Below are 16,993 nucleotides of genomic sequence, written 5' to 3'. Positions count from 1 at the left end.
TGGTCCCAAGGGAGCAGTATGTGTCAGATTAGGGGACTTGCTGTCAGAATTTGGGGGACCTTCATAGCAGGTGACTGCCAATTGAAGAAATAAAAAATTCACATCACAATAGCTTTTAAATTTGAGTTTTCCTATAATCTCCCTTATAATTTCTAAGGGAATTATACTCTGCCTTGAGAACTAAAAAAATTTCTTCTTTTAAATATAGTTTAGGTTTTAGTTTTTCTGATTTGTATCAATTTCAAAAATGTTGATGTTGTTCATTATGCTATTTTGTGAATTCATAATCAGAAATACAGTTAGAAATCTAATGTAGTTCTTAAAATTCTGTTTCTTTCAAAGGTACAATAAATTTCTTACATGCAGATTGTGACAAATTTAGACATCCTCTTCTCCATATCCAGAAGACTCCAGCAGATTGCCCTGTCATAGCCATTGACAGCTTTAGGCATATGTATGTCTTTGGAGACTTTAAGGATGTATTGTAAGTATCCTTTTCTCTCTCTTTTTAAAATTACTGATATGTCCCGTAAAGTTGAATATAAAACAATTGCTTGACTAATTTATGTATCTGTACTGTGAAAGTAATACTGGGGTTGGGTGTGAGAAGTTAGTGTGGTTCCTGCTGCTGGTCTTTGCATGAGGTGGCATCATTTAGTAGGAATTTCAGATGTTAGGTGACTGGGAACTACTCTAAAAGGGAGATCGTGTGCTGTGAGACATTAGGTTGCTCTGTGCCGTCCGTCACATAGCAAGAAGATACACATCCTTGGTCAGGGGAGCACTGCTGCTCCTGTCTGTTTGCTCTTGATCGTGTGCTTAGGAACATGGAGAGTATGTGCAGCTCAGAATTTTGCCGTGATGAGGAATTTCTAATGGCTCGTAGCTAGAACAGCTAAGCCTTCTGGATCTGCTCTTGTCTTTATAGTATTAATAAACATGGAAGCCTTGTGACTACTGCAGAGACTGAAGTCCTACTAGTTTCCAGGGATGCAAACTGCAGTAATTAAAACTTAAGGTATTAATATATAAAAAGTGTAAGTGTTACAAATTAAATAATATACACTCACCTAAACATACAAAGCCCTGTACACATCCATCCCTTAAGAACATTCATAACAACCTGTAAAGGTACAGCGTGGATTCTTAGTGTCAGCTTCCGTGTTGTCTTGAGGCTACTCTGCTGTCTCCTCCTCCCTCCTCCCCTTCCCTCAAACTTTTTCCCTGTCCATTCTTCCTTTTCGTCCAATGACAGTCCTTGTCCTATCCTGTATCAGCCCTCACCTGTATTTTACAAATTAAATGGGGAGAAGGTTCTGGTGAAGCCACCTGAGTCCTGGGTACTAGATTAGGCAGCCATCCTTGGGGCAGCGGAATTAGCATCAAAATACAGATAACTCCAGGGCAAACCACAACCGCACTGTGTTCGTAGTCTTCATCACACCATCCAGTCCTTCTGTTCCCCAGCCATAGCCTTCTGGTCTGTTGGCCTAGTAGACCTAATCTGTCGGCTAGGGGTGTGCTCTGCTTTGGGGAAAGAAGAAAGGAAAGGGAATCTGAACCAGCAGGACTTTGAAAAGAAATCTGTCAATGGAGACTAATCTCTATACTGCATGCCTTTAAGGCAGAGGCAGACGGGTCTGAGCTGAGGCCAGCCTGGTCTACAGAGCGAGTTCAGGACAGCCAGGGCTACATAATGCTGCATTTGAAGATCTTTGAAATAACTCACTTCTTTAATTTTTCTCCCTAGTTACCCAATTGCCCCTTCTAAGCACTATTCCTGCTAACATTTTTTAAATTGAGAGGTGGTATGTGCTGTGAGAGCTAAGATCTGAGCCTGTGTGAATAGATGCTAGTGTTAAAGACCAGTAAAGCATGCCTCAAGGTGAATCTGACACGTTTAATGGCTTGTCTAATTGTTAATGTGCAGCCGGGTAATTAAGGCTGAGATGATGAGCAGTTTCCATAATTACTGCCAGTACTGTTACTTTTACATAGGAACACAGCACTTCCGGGTCATCTGACAGTCCTCGCATGCTGGAGATTGACACTGCCAGTAGGACACTCATCTTTTCAGAGAAATTGAACTCCTTGAAGTAAAATGACTTACAAGTTCTCACAGACTCTAAAGCCCCAGCTCATAGTACTGCATACAGGCAGCCACATTCCCAGTGCCTGTAAAACGCTGTGGAAATGCTGGTGTTTGAAGTGCTAGTGTTTCCCAATGGCAGAAAATAAATCATAGCTCTGTGAGCCTTTGACTTTTTACATTGTTTGATCAGGTAGATTTCCTGACAACTTGAGAGGGATTGATTTATATGAAGATGGAAGAGTGGGGACCATTTTGAGACCCGGGTGATGAGATTGTGTTCTTCTCCAGCCCGAGAAAAGTCATATGACTGTGAATGGACTGTGAAGAAAACTGTCTTTGGGGCTGGAGAGTTGGTTCTGTGGTTAAGAGCACTTGCTGCTCTTTCTTCCAGAGAACCTGAGTTTTGCCACAAGACTTCAAACTGTCTGTAACTCCAGGTCCAAGAGATCTAATGCCCTGTTCTGCCTCTGCAGGCACCTGGTACACACAAGCATTTATGCAAATACATATACATACATACATACATACATACAGAAAACGTGTCATCTTTAAAATAGTAGTTAATGAATGCTTTTTCTGAAGTGTTTATATCTGTCCGAGGTTTTGAGTGACAGGAAGGAAAATAGCAGCTGGACAGATTGCAGGCCGTTCCTTGCACACTTCTGTTAATTATTGCCACACCCACCCCAAATGGAGCAGACTACTCTAATGATGAATTCTCTAACTCTGGGTTCCATATCATTTCTCCCCAAATACCAAGTCACTGAAAAATTTTATTGTGATTTCTCAAGCTCTCTTATTTCATTATTAAACCTCTCATTCCAGCAGGGAGGGGAGACACAAGCAAATTAGTGCATTAAGCAATATAAAACGAGGCCACAGAGAAAGCTGTCCAGTAGTACAGAGACGTCTAGAGTTGTTCTTTTAACACATGAGCCATCTCATAATCTTGGAGGGTGTAAGCTAGAACAGCATGAAGTTCAAAGAATTTAGAAAGATAACTAGAAGAAAATATCGCCAGGTTACCACGAAAATCCACTCTGAGAATCTTGTTGTCTATGGACCTGCCCATAGAAAGGTTTTTTTTTTTTTAATTTAATTTTTTTTTAACTTATTTTACATCCCACTCACTCTTTCCCTCCTGGTCACACACTCCCTCCACAATCCTTCTCCCCATTTTCCTCCCCCACACCCTGGGTATCTTCCTACCCTGCCATTTCAATTCTCTGTGATGCTAGGCGCTTCCTCTCCCACTGAGGACAAACAAGGCAACCCAGCTAGAAGAACACATCCCACAGACGGGCATTTGCAATAGCCCTGCTCCAGTTGTTCAGGGCCCACATGAAGACCAAACTGCACATCTGCTACACATGTGCAGGGAGGCCTAGGTCCAGCCCGTGTGCTCTTTGGTTGGTGATTCAGTCTCTGAGAGCCCCAAGGGTCCAGGCTAGTTGACTCTGTTGGTCTTCCTGTGGAGTTCTTACCCCTATGGAGGCCTGACTCCTTCTGGGCCCACAATCCTTCCTCTTACTCTTCCATAAGATCCCCCAAACTCCATCCGCTGTTTGACTGTGGGCGTCTGCATCTGTCTGAGTCAGCTGCTGGGTGGAGCCTCTCAGAGGACAACTTGCTCCTGTTGTAAGCAGAACAGAGCATCATTAATTGGTCAGAGACTGGTGCTTGCCCATGGGATGGGACTCAGGTTGGACCAGCTATTGCTTAGCTATTCCCTCAGTCTCTGTTCCCTCCCTCATGCCTGCATTTCTTGTAGACATGATAAATTCTGGGTTGAAAGTTTTGTGAGTGGGTTGGTGTCTTTATTGCTGCACTGGGGTTCCTGCCTGGCTATAGGAGGTGGCCTCTTCAGGTTCCATATCCCAATGTAGTAAGTCACACATTACCTCCATTGTTTCTTGGACTCCTCCCTTATCCCAGGTCTCTGACTCCCCCTGGAGATGCCTCTCACCTCACCTCCATCAGTTGCAGATTTCCATTCATTTTCATGGCCGTTTAGCCATCTCTCCTGTCCTTCCCCACATCTGATCTTGAATCTCATTCCCTCTCCCACCCAGTTCTCTCCCTCCATCTGACTCTTAGGACTTGCATTCCTCCCTCTAAGTGAAATTCAAGCTTCCTCGCTTTGACCTTCCCTTTCGTTTACCTTGAGTCTAGCGTGTGACATGGTACCTGTACTTTACAGCTGATGTCCACCTATAGGTGAGTACGTATATGTGTGTCCTGTTGGGTCTGGGTTACCTCACTCAGCATCATGTTCTCAAGTTCCATCCATTTGCTTGCAAAATTCATGATGTCTTTTTAAAATAGCTGAATAGTATTTCCATTGTGTAGATGTACACATCTATCCATTCTTCAGGTGAGGGGCATCTAGGTTGTTTCCAGTTTCTGGCTATTACGAGTAAAGCTGCTATGAACATAGTTGTGGGATGTGTAGTTGGAACATCTTTTGGATATATGTCCAGGACTCATATAGCTAGGTCTTTAGGTCAAACGATTTCCAGTTTGCTGAGAAACTGCCAAATTGATTTCCTAAGTGGTTAGCACTCCCACCGTCAGTGAGGTTCCCCTTGCTGCACATCGCTAGCCGGGTGCTGTCTGGAGTGTTTGACCTTGGCCATTCTAATGGGTAAGATGAAATTCAGAGTCGCTTTGACTTGCATTTCCCTTATGACTAAGGACACTGAACATTTTTAGGTGCTTCTCAGACATCCGAGATTGCTCTGTTGAGAGGTCTCTGGCTAGCTCTGGGCCCCATTTTTAGAATTAGGTTATTTGGGTTATTGGTGTCTTAATTTCTTGAGTTCTTTGTAAATTTTGGATATTAGCCCTCTGCCAGATGTGGGATTGGTGAAGATCCTTTCCCAGTCTGTGAGCTGCTTATTTGTCCTCTTGACAGTGTCCTTTGCCTTACAGAAGGTTTGTAGTTTCATGACATCCTGTTTATTAATTGTTGATCTTAGAGCCTGAGCCACTGGTGTTCTGTCCAGGAACTTGTCTCCTGCACCAAGGCATCCAAGGGTATTTCCCACCCTCTCTTCTATGAGACTTTAGTGTATCCGGTCTTACGTTGATGCCATTGGTCCACTTGGACTTGAGTTTCGTGCAGGTGATAGATATGGATCTGTTTTCATTCTTCTGCATGGAGACATCCAGTTAGGCCAGCATTTGTTGGAGATGCTTTCATTTTCCATTGTATGCTTTTGGCTTCTTTATCAAAAAATCATGTGTCCATAGGTATGCGCGATTATTTCTGGGTCTTCAGTTTGATTCCATTGATCAGTGTTTCTGTCTCTGTACCAGTACCATGCAGTTTTTATTACTGTTGCTCTGTAGTGTGGCTTGAGGTCAGGGATGGCAATTCCTCCCAAAGTTCTTTTATTGTCTGGGCTTGTTCTAGCTATCCTGGGTTTTTTGTTTTTCAATATGAAGTTGAGACTTGCTCTTTCAAGATCTACAAAAAAGTGAGTTGGAATTTTGAGGCGATTGCATTGAATCTGTAGATTGCTTTTGGTAAGGTGGCCATTTTCACTGTGTTAATTCTGCCTATCCATGGGCATGGGAGATCTTTCCATCTTATTTGTGGCTATTGTAATGGGTTATTTCTATAATTTCTTTTTGGCCCATATATCATTTGTATAAAGGAAGGCTACTGATTTCTTTGAGTTAATTTTTATCCAGCTACTTTGCTAAAGGTGTTTATCAGCTGTAGGAGTTCTCTGGTAGAATTTTGGGGGGTGCTTGTGTATACTATAATTCATCTGCAAGTAGCAATACTTTGACATTTTTCTTTCTGATTTGGATCCCCTTGATCTCCTTCACTTGTCTCATTGCTCTGGCTAGGGCTTCGAGTCCTGTATTGAATAGATAGAGAGTGGGCAGCCTTGTCTTGTCCCTAGTTTTAGTGGAATTGCTTTAAGTTTCTCTCCATTTAGTTTGGTGTTCGCTATTGGCTCATTGTATATTGCTTTGATTATGTTTAGGTATCTACCCTGTATCCCTGATTTCCCCAATACCTTCAACATGAAGGGGTGTTGGAGGTTATCAAAGGCCTTTTCAGCTTCTAATGAAATAGTCATGTGATATTTTTTCTCCATAGAAAGTTTTTAAGTGAGAAAGAACACGGTTATGGTGGAGCTGGCTCTGCTCCTTTACACTTTGTCTTGCTTTCTGCCTTTTCTGGTGATATTCATAGCTGAGCCTAGGCTTCCCGCATGCTAGGCGAACGCTGCATCACCAAGCTGCACCTTTAGTGCTTCTTAGATTTTGAAGGAGGGGTCCTCTTGTCCAGTGCTGGCTAGAGTTTGTGGTTTTCCTGCCTTAGCCTGATAGAATTTTGTAAGCAGCACATTTTGTTTATTCGATAATGTTTTTATTATTATTCCTTGTTAGCGAGTTGGCTGGACCAACTGAGCATCTTCATCCCAAGAAGGAATTTCTTTTCATGAAAATTGACCTTAGAATTCATCATAGAGCTAAGTGGAAAACACTAAGTAAGGAAGCCTTAGCAGTCAGAGGAAGACAGTTCTGAGAGCATCAAAACTCTTAGAAGTAAATGATACATTGGTTTTCATCAAGTTATAAACCTTTGTTTTATGAATGATACTGTTAAAACACAAACAAGGGTTGGGGATTTAGCTCAGTGGTAGAGCTCTTGCCTAGCAAGCGCAAGGCCTGGGTTCGGTACTCAGCTCCAAAGGAAAAAAAAAAAAAAAAAAAGAAGTAAAAACACAAACAAGATACAGAGATGGCAACTAAGCATATGAGCAAAGCTCCCAGGTCATTACATGGTCAAGAAACGCAAGGGAGAGGAGTCACGGTGAGATATTGGTCTGTGCCCTTCAGCTGCCATAGGTCACATGGCAGCAGTACCCTGCCGTCAGAAACATGTAGACCAGCTGCAGTCTTGGTGACACACCTATACAGTTTGATAGTTTCTTTGTGAAAGTTACACATTTATGGTACTGACTGAGTTCTAGAAAATAAAGTTCACATAGAAACCTGTGCACATGTATTAGTCATAGCATTTTGTCCTGACAGAATCCAAATGTCCTCGATGAGAAAAGTGAGTAGGCTTCTGTGGTCTCTATGGATGGATGGATGGATGGATGGATGGATGGATGGATGGATGGATGGATGGATGGATGTGTGTATGGATGTGTGTATGGATGGATGGATGGATGGATGGATGGATGGATGGATGGATGGATGGATGGATGGATGGATGTGTATATGGCAAACACATGAGTGGTTCCCAGGGATTAGGGAAGGGAAGGTCCAACTGCAGAGAGGCGCAGGAGGTCTCACCTGGTCTGCAGAGGTGCTAAGGAAACGCTGTACGTTTGTTAAATGTTCAGAACTGAAGCTGAGCACCGTGGTCAGTGAGCTCAGACAGCGGAAAGCAGGTCTTTAGTAAGTGTAAGACCAGCCCAGCTACGTGCTGAGATTCTCAAAACAAACAAACAAACAAAGTTACAGAATTAGAGTTTTTTTTAATTATCTATTGTGTTTCAGTTTTTTAAAATAGTAAACCTACCTTGTGCATTTGTCGGAGGGTGGTCACAATTTACTGTGTGTGTGTGTGTCTCACTGTCTAAAAGTAAACATTGTAAAGGAACAAGTTTGGGGTGTGAAAAAGACACATTTAGTTTCCACTTAGGAACTTGCAGCTTGGATCAACTTACTGTAATAGTCTTCTTGGAGATCACCACACTGTCCACTCTAACCATTAGAGCTCAGAATCCCTTCTTCCCTCTTACCTCACGACAAGGGGCACAGTCAGGCCAGGGAAAGGCTGTCTTGAGTATTCTCAGTTTGGATTTGCTCATCCATTAGCTGTCCCTTGACTTGCAGCAGTCCCCCAGTCTTGGCAGCTTGTAAAACAAACTGGGACCCTTATCTCAGGCAGTGGAGCATCTGAGTCTGTGGAGTGACAGAGGATGATGTCAGGAGAAATGTAAATTGATCTCCCCTCAGTGTTTCTGTCTGGTGTGTGCGATTACTTCTGCACCAGAGAACCATGGAGGCATTCTGTCAATACTGCTACCTGACAGTCATTTGTATTTGTAAACTGCATTTGGCACCCGCTGCTCTTGATTGCACTGAAGCAACTGGGGAGCCAGCATGGCGTACAGTGAAGGTATTGGTAGGTGCGGCTCAGTGGGAGATACTGAAGGGGCAGGCGGGGGAGGCAGCACTTGCAGGACCTCAGGAAAGAATTTAAAAAGAAAAATAGAGTAACTAGCGATAGTTACACAGACTAGCTGTTCTTGGCTATGAAAACAAAATAACAAAAATATGTAAAAAGTCAGGCTGTTGTACCCAAGGAATTAAAATATATTTTAGAATCTTTCTTACTTGTTTGTTTTTAAATGTATATATGTATTTATTGCCAGAAGAGGGCATCAGATCCTAGTGTGAGCCACCATGTGGTTGCTGGGAATTGAACTCAGGACCTCTGGAAGAGCTGCAGACAATGCTCTTAACCACTGAGCCATCTCTCTACCCGGAAGTACATTTTAATTTTTGTAACATATATATAAAAGAATAGCTTTCTATTTGAAGTACATAATAAAATGGCAACAAAATCTCCCTAGAAGACAGGCAAAGGAAAACACTCAGTTTCTCAAGAAACATAAATTAAAATTCGGCTACTACTTATAAATTAGCAAATCAACTTTAGTGGTTTTTTTTTAAATCAAGTTGATGACTTTAGAATGCAGATCAATGTAGAGCAAAAATTGATTGGCCTTGTAGGTATCATTTGCTCCCATTTTATTGGCTACAACTCAAGGAAGATTCCAGAGGAGCCTCCTATGTAAGTGCTTTGCTCAGCATAGTCTGGACCGCCGTGGGAGAGAGCTCCGCTCCAGCTTAGAGCTTTTGAGAATCCTCAGGCTGGTTCACGCGCTGTGAGACCCCAGTGGTGCGTTCTAATGTTCCAGTTCTAGAACTGACTGCTCTGAAGTGATTGTCCTCAGATGGTACTTTCCCCTTTGAATCTCAGCATTTTTAGTGTGGTTTTTCTAGGATATGTTTTTTGTTTTACGTATATGTGTGCCAGTAAAAATATATGAATTATTACACAGACACACACATACTCACTCCATTTAAGTATCCACCAATAAAGATAGTAGAACACATTTGGGAAGCAGCATCTTGATAACATTGCCTCTGGTAAAGGTAAGAATAGAAAATTTTCAGTAAAACGAGTGCAATAATGAGAACATGGGTACTGAAGAAATAGCTCACCTGAGAGCCCTTGCTGCTCTTTCTGAGGACCCACTTACTTGATGACTCATCTTACCATCTAGCTCTAGTTCCAGTGGTATAATGCTTTTTTTGGCCTCTGCAGATACTAGGCACTAGCGTCAATACATACATGTATGTACTCAAAATAAAAACTAAAAAAAAAAATTAGAGCAGAAAACTTGTATCTAGTTGCCTGTGGTAGCTCTGATAGGATTGGTAGGTTATAGTGAAATATCTCTACAGCGCTATGAAATTAGGAGAGTAGAGGTCAGCCTGCTTTGGCAGTTGAAGCTAAATAATTATTTGCCTTTGGTTTTAGAATTCCTGGAAAACTCAAGCAGTTTGTATTTGACCTACATTCTGGAAAACTACACAGAGAATTCCATCATGGACCTGACCCAACTGATACAGCCCCAGGAGAGGTAAGACTCATGTTTGCCAGTGGGGACTCCTGTATTGAGATAGCCTCAGAGGGGGCCTGAGCTAGAGCTTCGACTCCTGATACCTCTCTGTAGAAATTCTGAGCTGACTAAGACATATTTAGGGTGTGCTTCTTTATAGTCACTTCTTAAAATGATCATCTAGACTGGGATGTGTGGGACGTAGCTATACAGGGTAAATATGGTTGACTTCAGATAGAAGTAAGAAAGCAGGACTCGGGAGAGTACTTGAGAAAGCAAATCAGTGGATTCCTGCAGTTGGATAGAGCTCGTTTTTGTGGCTGATTCTGAACCCACACTCCACAGAAAGCAATGCTTTGTCACCTTCCTCATGCGTCCTGAGAACCTTCACAGAGGCAGGATTGATAACGTGCAAACGCAGGATTCAGTGTGGCTTCCCATTTGATATCTGATGCTTGACAACTATTTATCAGTATTTTATATTAGCTTTTATTCACTTATAAATTCTCAGTTGACGAGTTGTTATACAGATTGATGAGTAGGAAGGTAGATCCTCAGAGTGGACGGATAGATGGGCTTTAAAGTCTGAGAGTCTAGTAATCTGTATGTCTCTGCTCTATGAAAGAGTCCTACATTTGCAATCAAGTCTATGACCACGAAACTCAGAGGGAGATGGTGGCACTCATTAAAGTCCATCTTGGTTTATATGCTAGGACTTCAGTTTACTGCTTTGTCCAAAGAACTTCTGTTTATGAAAGAACAAGAGAGGCTGAATTTTCCCTTACCTTATTTGGGAGTTAGATTAGGTTGAAAGTGAAGAGTTCTCTTGAGAATCTGATAATATACTTTAATTGAGAAGTGATCGTTAAACTACTGTTAAAGAGGGGGAACTCGGCTAATGACAATAATCTATAGGTGATTATTTTCTTCAGTACTCTAATCAGTGGTTCTCAACTTTCCTAATGCTTCAACCCCTTAATACACTTCCTCGTGTTGTGGTGACCCCCTACCATAAAATTATTTTTGTTGCTACTTAAGAACTGTGATTTTGCTACTGTTATTAATTTTAATGTAAATATCTAATACGCAGATGATCTTAGGTGACTCCTGTGAAAGAGATGTTCAACCCTCAGAGCGGTCAAGACCCACAGGCAGAGAACCACTACTTTATACACTCAGGGGAAAAATCTAGTTTTCTGTAGTGTCCTGATTTATTTTATTTTCTTCCTTAGACAGTAGACTCCATATATTTTACTTATCCATATGTTTGTACTAAACCAACTAGGTTCAAGGTACATGTTTACAGTAATATACCTGGAGCTCGAGCGTGTGTCTGAGCAGAAGGTAACTTCCTGTGGAAGTGAAGCCTGGCCCTGCCCCCGTCTGTTCTCATGGCACATGCTCATCTATGTGAGAATGTCCCGTGAGCACCACGTGCTGTCCACTGTAGGTGCCTTATGTAGTACAGGTGAGCTTGCCCTTGAGACACTGCAGTGTGGAACCTCAGTGCCGACTGTGTTGCCTTTCCTTCAGATCATGGCAATCTGTACAGCTTCACTGTGTGTCTTGTGTCTCGTTGGCACATAGGTCTTACAGACGTACACTGTAGCATTGTTCCCTCCTCTCCACCAGGCTTCACTCGTTTTTGGCACCAGGAGAGTTGATAAAAAGCAGCTCCATTAACAGACCAGGGCCATCCTATCGAGGCCGTCCCTCTCAGCAGTCGTTTGTAAGAGCGAAGGCTTAGGACCAAGCAAGGCTGTACTGTCTCTGGGGGTCTCTAGGAAGCTGTGGGTGTTCAGTGCTGTTTTCTTCCACGTTGCCTCAGTAACTGACAGGCCGAGTCGGTGGTGCTGTAGCAGCCATGCCCTAGACAGTGAGTCCGAGGATGTCTGAAGTGAAGAAACAAGACACACTTTCCGCTTCACCCTGCTGACATAAACGTCTTCTCTTTTATTTATTGATAAACATGTCATTGTAACGCTACTGCCAGTTATGTAAAGCATGATAACTCCATAAGACATTTTGGTATAAAGAGTCTTTTCCTCTTTTGTAGCAAGACCAGGATGTAGCGAGCAGTCCTCCTGAGAGCTCCTTCCAGAAGCTGGCGCCCAGCGAATATAGGTATACTTTATTGAGGGATCGAGATGAGCTGTAAAAACTCAAGAACACCACAGCCTTTCAACAGCAGCACAGGCTGACGTGGTGGAAATAGTAAACCTATATTTTCATAATTCTATGTGTATTTTTATTTTGAATAAACTGAAAGAAGTTTTGGGTTTTTAATTTTTTTTCCTCCCCTGACTCGAATGCATTGTCATGTAATCCAGCCTCTTTAAAATCTGCTAGGGGTTTAAAGAACAAAATACAGCCAGAGGCTGCCCACTGTAAATCTGTCCTGCACAGCCTGTACAGTGCAAGTGGAAGGTGGCGTGGCCAGAAGCGCACCGTTACCCACACTAGCACTGCACAGGCAAGAGAATCGACCTGGTCCTGTGTGGTATCTGCTTTTTCTTTCTTTACTTTGCACATGATCAAATTTTATTGGTATTTTTATTATCACATTTCTAAAAGCTGAGGGGATATATATTCTAAAGGCTTGGGAGGGAAATAAATTAACATTTTCACACCGTGTACTGTGCTGTGCTGATTGGTTGGGCATTGCTGTGAGAGCGCCATGGTGGCTCCTCTTGGGTTCCCAGTGTGTAACTAAGCAGACTGTAAAGAGAGGAGAGCATAAGCCAGCACATTTGGAGAAGAAATGGAAGTATTATTAAGTTTCTATATGTTTGTCGGAGACAGCAGCATATGGATGGCATTTAAAACTTTGAATAAATTAACCCTGCAATCAGGAAAGCAGGGACCCCAGTGGAGCAGGTTGCTAGCATTGAACTGGAAATGTTAAGGCTTTCTCTGTCTAGAAAGTTTCATTTTCAAAGAAAACCTGTATTTCAATTATTGTAAGCCTCCTCCTGTCTTTTGTAGTTTTGTTGTAGTTGTGTAGATCAAAAGCAAAGATGTTAAGGAAGTGTTCGTTTTACATTCTTCTGTCATTGTCAACTCGTGAGGGTTGTTAGAGGGCTTTCGCCCCTCGCTTCCTTGGCTTCCCAGTGCCTGCAGTGGGTACTCAGAAGGTCCCTGCCAGGCCTCAATACTGCCAGGGATAAAAGCAGAGGGAGAAGACACTCTGAATTAATTCAGGAATCCCAGTGCCAGAGGTCAGACAGGCTCTAAATTGGCTTTCCTCGGGGCCTGGATGTGGTGCTATAGGCCAAGGGTCATTTATCCTTGGGATGAGTCAGTCCCAGTTTGGGGAGATAATATTTTTAAGCTTAAAAAGGTTGACATGTGCCATTATATGTAGTGTGTAATATATGTAACACCTTTCAATCCTTTTAAAATAAAATGAATATTTATAATGGATATTTAATAACTGTTATTTTTAAAAATCAGCTTCTAGTTCTTAATTATGCATGACTTTGTCCATAGTTTCTATAGTTTTATTCAGAATAATAAATATTAATGAGGTGATAAGGGGCATGTTTAGAATATTTCAGCAGATTGTGAGTGGAAAACTAGGACAGAGCTTTCTAGAAGCTGGCCTTCGTTCTGCCACTTTATTGCTTTTAGTCAGTGTCTTGAATATGATTACAGTTTTTATTTTCATGACCAAATCTGAGAGGCTCAAAATGAAAACTCACAGTTACACAGCACACTTCGAATACAAGGTCAAAAAACAGTGAAAAAAAAAACAGCTGTAACAAATTTGTGATCCTATAATAGGTTTGGAAAATAATAAAAGATACCACTCAAATACTGGGCTGCAGATAGCGAACTGAAAATAGGTTTTAGTAAAAGGCCAAAGGGGCGTATCTTCAGTGTGGTCTGTGACAGATGGGCTGTTGGAAGCTTAAGTGTTACGTAGCTTTCATGCATGTCGGAACTCGGGCTGTAGCCCTGCTCCTGCCATTGTCTTCTCTGGATGGTGACGACATTGAGGACAGTGACGGCACTAAGGACAGTGATGCTGAGCCTGTGTCCATTTGGTGGCCACCAGCTTGGACACTTCAGTGGTCATCATCACATGTTTATTGGAAGAATTAAAAACAAAGTGGCCTTGAGTAGTTCTTCTGCCCCTGAAAGTGCTTAGCACTCCACAGGACTTGGTGCCAGTTCACAAAAAGTTCTTCACAAGCTCACGGGCACTCCAAGTAAAATGTTTTAAAACATGAGTATCAAGACTGTTTTAGCTGGGCATGGTGGTACACATCTTTAACCTCAGCATGTAGAAGACAGAGGCAGAGGGATCTCTGTAAGTTCCAGGACAGCCAGGGCTCTATAGTGAAACCCTGTCTCAAACAAAAACAAAAGACTCTTAAAGAAAATGTAGGTCAGAGAGCAGCCTATATATTTGAAGGGTTGACGGTGTCTGCATACCAGGGGCTGAGCTAGAATTGGAGAAAGTTATTGGAGAGCAGATAGCAGTTGACAGCTACTCAAAGTAAGGTTCTTGGTGCTGTAACTTTTTACCTAGAGTTGCTTATAATTTATGAAGTCAGTGACTTTTTAGAATATCACTCTAACAAGCTATTCCAGATTAGACATGAGAGGAACTAGAGGTAATGTGCCTGGCATAGAAACATGGAGTTCCGAAAATTCTGATGAGAAAATTCTGCTGAGGTTTTAAAAGATGAACACCTGAAAAGAGAGGATGTGACGTGGTACGCTAATCGGAATGAAGGTGGTAACTCCGTGATGCAGTAGGAAAGACTGACTCACTGAGGCGCAGGATACCAAGGAAGGGATTCAAGCCGTTGTGCAGGTCCTGAGGATCCATATTTGAGAGTTGCTTAGAAGCAGGTCTCCAAACCCTGTCAGTGCTACAGAAGCCACCGCTACTCAGTCTGTGCTGAGCCTCGGGCTTCTCTGCTGTAGCCAGAGAGGCTGCCCAGTCGCCCTGAAGCACGTTGAATAGCTAAGAACCAGAAGCTAGGGAAACTTCTTGCTCCTCTGGCAGAATGATGAAGCAGGACACCCAGTGTTCTGTGGTACACACTCGGGCATGACAGGTATCTAAAACACTGACCTGAGCATATAAGGTGGAGATGAACATCGCAGTATCTCACAGAGAGTTTCCTGATGAAGACAGCTTGCCAGGGATCTTGCGCAAAAAGAAGGGAAACTGGCATGATAAAAGCTTCCCGGAAGCATGCAATGCAAAGTGTTTGGGAGGCTGGAGAGATGCTTCAGTGGTTAAGGGCATTGACAGCTCTTCCAGAGTACCAGATTCAAATCCCAGAACTTACATGGCAATTCATAACTGTCTGTAAGTCAAGTTCCAGTGGATTGGATTCCCTCACACAGATATACGTGTATGCCAACCACCAAATGTACAAAAACAAAACAAAACAAAATGGTGTTTGCAATGGGAATACTCAGAATGAACTAAAGAGAAAGTGCTGATGTTGCCCAAAAGACTTCCTCTAAAAAATGCATCAAGGTAAAAGGAATGGGTAATGGGTTGATAAACAGGTAAACCAGATTAACTCATTTTTTTCCCTTTGACAGATACAGTCTGCTTAGCCAAGAGTAAAATGACATAAAATTTAAAACACACGCATACCACAGACAAAAAACCTTGGCCACCTTAAATGATTAAAGCTGTTCAGCCCATACTCTGTGTCACACAGCAGCGCTCTCTGTTAAAACTCTTGGGACAGGCTGGAATCCATGGAGGATATACGGTTAATTGGGTATAGTATTCCAGTTTCAAGGTGATTGCACTTATGGCATTTAGCTATTCTGCTGAGTGAAACCTTGGGAACAAAGTGAAATGCCCGTGGTCTGTGTTGGGGGAGACCCGGGAAGCTTTGAAGGCAGGTGAGAGCCTGAGGAAGAGCTCTCCCAGGACTGGAGCTGCCCACTGCTGCCAGTAACTGAGCTATACATTCATGAAGCAGCCTGGGTAGGGTCAGCTTAGCAACTCTTTAGGCTGTGTTTGAAATTTCATATGTATTTCCAAGGAATAAAACTATATTTCTAAAGTATTTCTGTGTTGGAGACTTTTTACTCATTGCATGAATACTCTTTTACTGTCTTATGAATGTTTTACCTGGAGTCTAAGTGATTGGAGCCACTAGATTTTTCCAGGTGTAATGTTATTTTTCAGATCCTGTCATTGTGCTTCATTCATCTCAGAATGGGGCCTTTTGAGTTCATGTGCAGGTAACTCAAACCCCACCTTCAGTTGGTGTGTCCAGGTGTTCTCTAGAACACAGGGCGTGCGTGACAGAAGTGTCCTAGGGCAGTGGGCAGTTGGGCTTTGTGATAGTGCTGCTTCAAGTTGCTACTCAAGTCTACCCCCACCACCCCTGTCTAGCAAATCCCATCATTCAATGTGTAGGACAAGTGTCACCTTGCCCTGTTTAGTCTGTTTACACATGTTAAAGAGTCATCTGGGAAGAGGAATTTCTGAGACAGCACCTCTATCAGATTGGCCTGTGGACAAACTTTGGAGCTTTGTTGATAAAGGATTCATGTGGGATGGCCCAGCCCACTATGGGTGCTACCACCCTTGGGCCTGTACTCCTGTGTTGTATAAGAAAGCAAGGTTTACATTGATTCAGTTCCTGCCTTCCCATTTGTTTCAGGTTCCTTTCCTAATGGACTGTAAACTTTAAGCAAAAATACATTAACCCTTCCCTTCCCAAATTGGTTTTACTTGTGTTTTGTCACAGCGATAAGAAGCAAGCTAAAACACATCCCTTGTATTCGCACAGTCTTGTGTAGTCTAGGTGATTCACGGCTATTCAGGTCATTCACTCTGAAATAGGGGAGTCCATATATATTTCCCCTATTTCCATGTGCATGCAGGTTGTACAGGAAGTAGGAGTGCCATCTTTCTATTCCAGCCACATGGTACACTAGAAGAACTCAGCAAGGCGGATGAGAAAGAAAAGCTACAGTACAGAGCAAGTAAGTGAACAGAGGAGTTAGGACAAGAAACTGTCCCTGTAACTGGGGTGATTCTGATAGCAAACCTGCATATCTCAGTTATCTGATTGTCACTTACAAATATCCTACAAATGAACCTATCACCTTCAGTTATACTTGCTAAGTCAGCCTTGAGTTCCAAAGACTACGAAAAAATAAAGGTTTACAGTGCCAACCAAGCTAGAGATGGTTGCTTTCTTTGACAGCAGTCTTGGATACTGGGAATTTTTTTCTAACTCCA

At 42.5% G+C, this 16,993-nt stretch overlaps 1 protein-coding gene across 1 annotated transcript in view; it reads left to right on the top strand.

The window, feature by feature from the left end:
* Erp44 (endoplasmic reticulum protein 44) overlaps positions 1 to 12,034 on the top strand; it is a 93,025-nt gene extending 80,991 nt beyond the window's left edge. The window contains 3 exon segments of the mRNA NM_001008317.2: positions 343 to 484; positions 9,678 to 9,780; positions 11,816 to 12,034. Coding sequence (NP_001008318.1) covers positions 343 to 484; positions 9,678 to 9,780; positions 11,816 to 11,917 — 347 coding nt within the window. The 3' untranslated portion in view covers positions 11,918 to 12,034.
* Positions 12,035 to 16,993: the final 4,959 nt, after the last annotated feature.

The sequence above is a fragment of the Rattus norvegicus genome, chromosome 5 (assembly GCF_021556685.1).
Source record: "Rattus norvegicus strain SHRSP/BbbUtx chromosome 5, alternate assembly SHRSP_T2T, whole genome shotgun sequence".
In the NCBI taxonomy this organism is placed as follows: domain Eukaryota; kingdom Metazoa; phylum Chordata; class Mammalia; order Rodentia; family Muridae; genus Rattus; species Rattus norvegicus.
Note: the sequence above shows the minus strand (reverse complement) of the source record. Positions and strands in the feature narration are given on the sequence as shown.